This window comes from Crinia signifera, chromosome 12 (assembly GCF_055691185.1).
Source record: "Crinia signifera chromosome 12, ASM5569118v1, whole genome shotgun sequence".
Lineage (NCBI taxonomy): Eukaryota > Metazoa > Chordata > Amphibia > Anura > Myobatrachidae > Crinia > Crinia signifera.
In genome coordinates this window covers 78,025,449-78,034,126 of record NC_139228.1, presented here as the reverse complement: position 1 = coordinate 78,034,126, position 8,678 = coordinate 78,025,449, and the positions used below count along the sequence as shown (strand labels likewise).

The following is an 8,678-nucleotide window of genomic DNA, read 5'->3' as shown; positions in this document are numbered from 1 at the left end:
TACAAAATCATTTTAATTACACACAATGCTATAAACCGAACTACACCAACATATATCTCTGCTTATCTCAAAATATATCTCAGCTTGACCCAGGGGTGTAACTAGAACTGTGTGGGGCCCATAGCAAAATCCTGAATGGGGCCCCCTCCACCACCATTGTCACTACAATGTCCCTTGAAGGGGGTAGAGAGAATACATGTTGATCCTTTATTAAGGATCATCCTGTAATATGTGATCCTATCGGAAAGATGTATCATCTCACATTCGCAGGTGCAGGGATCCAAAAGGGACAGGGCTCCTGCATCACAGGGACTTGCCCCTGCACGTGCAAAAATGTTTTTCATTTACACAACAGCAATCCCCCCGTGCCCTCACTGGACGCCAGGACCCCCCTCCTGTAAAAGGTCCTGTGCACTCAAAAACAATTCCCCCCCCCCAGAGCACCTGCCTCTAATCACCAGCACTGGCTGCCGGGTCCCCTGTTTGCTGATGCTGGGTCTCCTGTGCACAGATGTAAGCTACCAAGTCTCCTGTGCATGGATGCAGGCTTCTGTGTCTCCTGTGCATGGATGCAGGCTGTTGGTTCTCCTGTGCATGGATGCAGGATCTGCTTTGCACAGATGCAGGCTGCCGAGGGTCTCCTGTGCACGGATGCCGGCTGCTGGGTCTCCTGTGCACGGATACTGGCTGCTGGGTCTCCTGTGCATGCATGCGGGCTGCCGGGTCTCCTGTGCACGGATGCCGGCTGCCGAGGGTCTCCTCTGCACAGATATTGGCTGCCGGGTCTTCTGTGCACGGATGCAGGCTGCTGGGTCTCCTGTGCACACGGATATAGGCTGCCAGGTCTTCTGTGCATGGATGTAAGCTGCCGGGTCTCCTGATCGGTGCTCGTCTGGTCTCTTGTTCAGTGGCTGCCAGCTTCTTGGTCACCTGTTTGGCCCCCGGCAGTGTCTCCTTTTTGGCAGCGTAGGCAGTGGCTGGACTTCTCATTGGCATGGTAGGGCCTGACCTACTGCTCCCGCTGCCACTTAAGTGGCACACAGGAGGACCCACGTGTAATATAATGAAAATTAAAGGGGTGCAGGGGATTTGCTGCTGGGCCCTCGGACCCCATAGCAGTTGCTCCCCCTGCACCCTCTATAGTTACGCCACTGGCTTGACCTCTTCAGATGATCTACGTCACTCATCCACAGTCATTACTTGCTCCCATTCAAGATTGCAGGACTTTCTGTGGAATGCTCAAACACACACAATAAAACTATCCTCTAAACTCCAAGTCTTTAAGTATTCTCCCTGAAAACTCATGTCTTCAGGCAAGTTTCTTGAATTCCAGAACCACCCACATAACCTTCATAACCCTGTCCTATACAATTACATACCAAATGTACAGTGTAATCATATCCTCACCTAATTTATATCTCACCTTTCCATCCTCCTGACCCATGGCCTACACTGCTGGGGTACTGCATCATACAGCCTACCAACATCTGCAATCTGGTGGACCATTATGTAATAAATAATACAGGTCCTTGTGTATCAATCCCTATTTTCTTATAGATTGTAAGCTTGCAAGCAGGTCCTTCCTACCATTTTAACTGTCTGTAACTATCCAGGTTATTTGTAAAGTGCAACTCGCTGCTCTGTATAAGAACTGTTAATAATAATGTAATGGGAGCCAAAGGTGACGGCAAGCAAAAATTGATCGATGGCTGACTTTAAAATATGTGACTTATTTCCACAACTTGACCAATGTACATATTACATAACAATTTTAACAAATAAACATTTTTAAAATTAAAAATTCTAACCAGAGTATTTTTGGGATTTTTAACATTACAAATAAATGTAAAAATGTTTATTTGTTCAAAAATGTAGTAATGTCTACTTGTAAGTGATTATCAACATTGCCAAATGCAACTACCCTCAAAATACAGCACTAAATATTCTGACTTTATAGAGCTGTTTTGTGTCTGATGGGATGGGCAGTTTAAGACCCAAAAATACAAAAAAGAAAACACGAAAAATTTACTAAACTGTCTTATTCTCCTCATTCATATTATCGAATGTCGGTGTTCATAGGCATTTGTATTTGGCGGCTGTATTTACTGCCAGCAAATACGTAAGAAGCAGTAGCATCGCATGGATTAGTCAGATCCATGCAATGCTGCCCTGTGTAAAAAAAAATAATTACAAAATAAACAGCATGGGGTCCCCCTGCCCGGCTATAACCAACCCCAGGCTCATTGAACCGGTCCTGGTTTTAGTAAATTAAGGGGACAGCATCAGGTGTAAACAGACAACAGGATAATGGTACAGCTGGGAGAGACTTTTTCTACAAGTTCCCTGGCTAAAGAATTAACCCCCCTTCTTCTGGTCAACCTGGGCTGGTACCCTGGGGGAGTGGGGACCCCAAATAAAGTGGTTTCCCTCTCCTGGTTAACCACAGCCCGGGCAATGCCAGTTGCCCCAGGACAGTGGGCACTCGGCTGATATTTTAGTGTAAAGAAAGATTAATAAACTATTGGGTTTTGTTGAAGAACTACAAGTCCCAGCATGCAGGACATTAAAGGCCACTGGTACTTGTAGTTCTACAACAAAACAAATAGTGACATAAAACACAAATACATAAGAAAAATAAAACTTAAATTCATAATACAGTCACTCATACATACTTACTTATGGATTCCACTGTAGGCCTGTCGCCTTGTCTACTAGAATCCAATAGGGTACCTGTGAAAATAAAAATACTCACCAACCAATCTGTTGTAGATCGCATCCTCTTTGTTTCATGTAGGCACCCAGGGGTTAACAAAATGCATCCCCGTACCACCAATCTGGAGAAGCCCCAAGTGTTTGTTTACACTTGGCGCTCCTCCCCCAAACTGGGGGATTGGCTGGTGACATCACACACTGGCTCCTCCCAGAGCCAATCCACATGCTGGGCTCCTATGGGCGTCTAAGGGCGGTTCCCATTATAGACACCTATATTAAATATTTCACATTCGTACTTACTGGTGACCTCATATTCAAATTCACCAGTAACGATGATTGTAAATTTGTCAATGACATAAAACACTAAGGTTGCACAAGGCTGTGTTGCATCAATGTCAAATGCATTCGTATGTAGCTGAATAGGGCTGACCTGCCATATTACATACGTAAATCATCCGATGCAGCGTTCCTGAATGGTTGCATTCGTACCCATTCGACCTTAGTAAAATCATCTAGCATTTGATTGAAGAATAGAGGGGATTGGCTCAATTTATTTTATCTTAACAAGATAGGGGGTACTTGTTTCCTAGCACGGCGCCCATCTTATGCCATCGCATACCTCTAATTAAGGTATATGATGGTATGCGATGGGACCCGATTTTCGGGTTCTAAGAGGCGAACTGTACAATTTTAATATCGCGTCGCATCGCATGCCATTACAATGGCATGCAATGCGCTTTGTAATTGTACAGGCACCCTGATGGGTGATTACTATGTTAAATGCACCAGCATTATTAACGCCACCCCCACTATCAATGCCAACCCGAAGCGTGGCGAGTGCAGCGAGCCCGTAGGGGCGGTGGTACACGTCCTCCGACCTTTTCATACCCCCCACTATCCACGTCGGCGTGGAGTTGATTTCACATAGTGTGGAGAGCGCAGCTAGCCACCGAGCCCAAAGCGCGGCGAGCGGACGCGGAATACATGCGAAGTCATCCGCGTCTGCTCACCACGCTTTGGGCTCGGTGGCTCGCTGCGCTTGCCACACTATATGAAATCAACTCCACGCCGACGTGGATAATGGGGGTATGATCAAAACGATGGCATAAGATTTAAATCGTGGGCGCCGTGCTAGGAAACAAGTACCAGATAGGGCAAGTTTGAAAAAAACTTTTTATCCATACTTCTCTATTTGTTTCAGGCATTCACAATTCTTTTGTCCCAAATGAATATCAATAAACCAATACCATCCTTTCTAATTTTTTAGTGAATAAATTGTTTCATTATGATTCATTGAATTATTATTTCAAGTGACTTAAAGGCAGGGAAGCAATGCAACAAAGCAAGGAAATAGGCAATTCAGAATCTCTGTTGCATAGGAAGAAGAATTGGTAGCAGAATACTGGGTACTCTTTACTTAGAAGGGCGCCCATCATGGCTATCTCGGGCATTGAATGCACTAAAAAAATTGTGTGAGATGCGACCGACGAGATGCCCGTGATTTCCCATAGGGAACAATGTTAAATGTCTCAATTGACCCGATTTTCCTGTTCAATGCCTCAATTGACCCGATTTTTCCATAGGAAACAATGTTAAATGGGCCACAGAGGCCAAATAGGCACCCTGAAGTGTGAAATGGCCACCCGAATTGTTAACGCCACCCCACGATCAACGTCAACCCGAAGCGTGGCGAGCGCAGCGAGCCCACGAGGGGCGGCGGTACGCGTCCTACGACCTTTTCATACCCCCACTATCCACGTCGGCGTGGAGTTGAGAATAGAAAGTGTGGCGAGCGCAGCGAGCCACCGAGCCCGAAGCGTGGCGAGCGCAGCGAGCCCCGCGAGGGGACGCGGATACCTTCACAGGTATCCGCGTCCCCTCGCGGGCTTCACAGCTGTCCGCGTCCCCTCGCTGCGCTCGCCACACTTTCTATTCTCAACTCCACGCCGACGTGGATAGTGGGGGTATGAAAAGGTCGTAGGACGCGTACCGCCGCCCCTCGCGGGCTCGCTGCGCTCGCCACGATTCGGGTTCACGTTGATCGTGGGGTGGCGTTAACAATTGTGGGGGCCATTTCACACTTCAGGGTGCCTATTTGGCCTCTGTGGGCCATTTAACATTGTTTCCTATGGAAAAATCGGGTCAATTGAGGCATTGAACAGGAAAATCAGGTCAATTGAGACATTTAACATTGTTCCCTATGGGAAATCGCGGGCATCGCGTCAGTCGCATCGCACCCGATTTTTTAGTGCATTCAATGCCCGAGATTTTTTACTAACGATGCCCACGATCAAAATCGTGGGCGCCGTTCTAAGTAAAGAGTACCGAATACTGTGCCCAGTTCGAGAGGCTATATATCCAGAAGGTTATAAATACTTTAAAGATTATATAAAGAAGACATACATTCCAAATTTTACCTAGAAAGAATAAAAGATCTCAACAAGTATTGTTTAGAGCAAAGAAGGGAAACGAGGGACATGATAAAAACTTTTAAATATACCAAGGGTTTTAACAAGGTACAAGAGGGAAACATACTTCAGACTCAGAAAAGTATTAAAACTAAAACAAAAATTCACAGCAAGGGTATTGGATAAGTGAAATGCCTCCCATCATTGTTTGTTATATTCATATTTAGAATTTATTGAACGTTTCTTTTAAAACACAGCATATTCCATTGCACTTTACAATTGGAAATAACAGTGATAAAACATAACGGGTAATAACAGACAGACACAGAGGACGTAGACCATTGCTCAGAACTTACAATCTATAGAATCTAGGCATTGATATTGATACACACATATGGGTGCTCTATGAGCGGCTACCTATTCCCCAAGAGCCTCTGTTTCCCTAAAAAGATACGGGTATGGGTTATTAGGTTCAAAGTGACTAGATTGAGTCAAAAGGTTGACATGCATTCAGTCGACATGGTCAAAAGGTCATCACAAGCAAAAGGTCATCATTGAAAAGGTCCACATCGGATACGTTTGACATGAGATTTTCACTTTTTTGGTGTCTTTGTCAAGATAGGTCAACATGGACCTCTCGCTTTGGGCACGGTGCTTCAATGACCACTGGGATGGTAAAGTATAAGCAAGGTAATTATATATATGTAGATATACCTACATACATATAAGAAAGTGCCACACAATTGGATGAATATTTATAAAATTGATTACAAATATTATGCATATATACACTTATAATAAAATAATATGAATAAAATATATATATATATATATATATATATATATATATTTTACTGTCTGCTGAATTTAATGTTAAATTCAGATATAGCCAAGTCCTGGAAAAATATTAGAGCTCCACCATTTTAATATAGTGTCAATTGCTTAATGAGATTGAAATTGAGATTCTCACCCTCAGTTGTATTTTTGGGGTGTAAGGGATATCCAAAGCTGTGGAGAGAAATTTCAATTGCTGCTTAATGCTTTTGATGCGGAGTTCACCGGCATCAGCGGGAGCTGGAACTCACGGGGGTGTGGTATAGTAGCCCGACAGTCGGGATTCCGACAGTCATTAGTCAGACGTCGGAATCCCGACTGCACAGCGTGGGGAGCGCAATAAAGCCCCTTGCGGGCTCGCTGCGCTCGCCATGCTGCGGGCACGGTGGCGAGCTGCGCTCGCCACCTATTTTATTCTCCCTCTATGGGGGTCATGGACCCCCACGAGGGAGCAGTCGGGATTCCGACGTCGGAGGAATGACTGTCGGAATCCCTACTGTCGGGGAGCCGTCCGGCACCCACTCACGGACGGCTCCAGCTACATCCATATGGCAGCCGTTGCCTGTTGATGAGCTGCCGCTGTTGGTCGGCAGGGAGCTAGCCATCTATCATTCGAATGCAGGACACAGAAGCAGCAGGCAGAAGCTTGTTCTGGATCTCGGTATAGGCGGCAAGCCAAATTGCCCCATCAGGATTTGAATGGAGGGCTTCAATATAAAAACCAGCAGGCTGTATTGGCAGGAGGATTGGAATTAAAATACCCAGATTAGATTTTCTAATTAACAATAAATTTGATAAATATTCATCCAATTGTGTGGCGCTCTCTTATGTGTATGTAGGTATAGCTACATATATACATATATATTCACCTTGTTTAGCTTAGCAAAATTTCCAGAATGCTAGTGGGAGCAGCCACCTAGAGTCAAAATTTCCAGAATGCTAGTGGGAGCAGCCATCTAGAGTCAAAATTTCCAGAATGCTAGTGGGAGCAGCCACCTAGAGTCAACATTAAGATTACGGTTTATATACATTCAGTTAGAGTTAATTATATTAAGTAAATTTATTTTTAGCTGTATAAATTGGTAAATTATCAGTTAAGCTTGCGCCCAATTATTTTTGTTTTTTGTTTAAAGTATAAACAAGTTGGTTTAAAAAAAATCATGACTAAAACTCATGTTGACTTTATCGGTTTTCTGCTGGTGTTGACATTTTGATATAATACATGTTGACCTTTTTGATGTGTTAACCTTTTGAGTAGACACTGTCGACCCAATGACTGCATCTAACAGATGATGTGCACATGCAGAGGAAAGATGGACAGGGGGTCTCCTACCTGCTCTCCCACCAGGGAATACTGCTGTCCGTGGATGAGACAGGAAAACAGTTCCCAAAAAATGGTGTATGAGGATACATCTATACTTTTCAAAGATACATTAAAGTAGAATGAATACCTCCAATTATGTACATATAAAATAAAATACAGTACAATAAAGTTCTATCTCTTTGTGCCCTACAATAATGCACTTATTTTTTTCCTAATTATTTCTCGTATTTCTCGATTCCGTAGGCTATAAATGATTGGATTACACATTGGTGTTAGCACAGAGTAAATCACAGCCATCATACGATCATAGTTGACAGAGCTCTGTTTGGTCAGCCTAACATACATAAAACTAACACTGACAAAAAAAAGTAAGACCACAGTGAGATGAGCTACACAAGTGGAAAAGGCCTTTTTCCTGCCCTCTGTAGTCTTTATTTTTAACACTGCAGAAATGATTTTGGTGTAGGACAGGATGATGCAGGTGAATGCAATAAAAAGAATAAAAGAGTTAATGGTAAAGTTCACTTTGACATTAAGTGAACTGTCGGAACATGCCAACTTCATCAATGGGGTGAAGTCACAGAAGAGATGCTCAACTTTATTTGGTCCACAGAAAGAAAGACGAGACAGCAAGATGATTTGGGTTAAAGGTCCAAAGAATCCTATGACCCAGCAGCAAGCTGCCATCTGAAAACAACTTGGAACAGTCATTATGGATGGATACCTTAGTGGATTACATATGGCCATGTAGCGGTCAAAGGCCATTGCTGTAAGAAGAAAGGTTTCTGTCATACCTAAACAGTGAAAAAAATAGATTTGCAGCAAACAGCCAATATAGGAGATCAGTTTCTCATTCAGCAAGTTAGTCAGCATTTTGGGAATAATAATAGCTGTGTACCATATCTCCAGGAAGGAAAGTATAGCAACAAAGAGGTAGAGAGGAACATGGAGCTGATGATGAGTGCAGATAAGAGTAATTATGGTAAGATTACCACTAAGTGTAAAGATGTAGATTATACTCAGAAGGACAAACAATAGACCTTGAGCACCATAGAAATTAGGGAAGCCTATAATGATGAATTGAGTAACCAACGAGTGGTTTAAAATGGTCATATTTCACTGGTTTACTATTCTTATTTATTTGAGATCCAGTAATTTTAAAGCATTCTTCCAAAAAATAGATAAAGTAATTAAATTAAAATAATAATAAACAAATAAAAACATATTTTTGTAAAATTAATTTGGCATACCTTATTTTTATTAAGGAGCTCTTACGACAGGTGTACCTTTGCTTGCATCATAATGTGGTATTTAATGTGTACTGATATTTTTGATAATCGGAAATCTGTCTGTCATGCAGATTCGAAGGATTCAAGTCTGTATTGTCAAGTCTGCGTCTG

The 8,678-nt window shown here is 43.1% G+C and overlaps 1 protein-coding gene across 1 annotated transcript; it reads right to left on the bottom strand.

Moving 5' to 3' along the window:
• Positions 1-7,411: 7,411 nt before the first annotated feature.
• On the bottom strand, positions 7,412-8,391 carry LOC146049823 (olfactory receptor 6N2-like). Its single transcript, XM_083166465.1, has one exon. The coding sequence runs from the start codon at positions 8,389-8,391 to the stop codon at positions 7,465-7,467; it is 927 nt and encodes a 308-aa protein (XP_083022591.1). The 3' UTR covers positions 7,412-7,464.
• Between the last annotated feature and the right edge of the window lie 287 nt (positions 8,392-8,678).

Coding starts and splice junctions, on each gene's coding strand:
- LOC146049823 (XM_083166465.1), bottom strand. CDS start 8,391: ATGACCATTTTAAACCACTCGTTGGTTACTCAATTCATCATTATAGGC.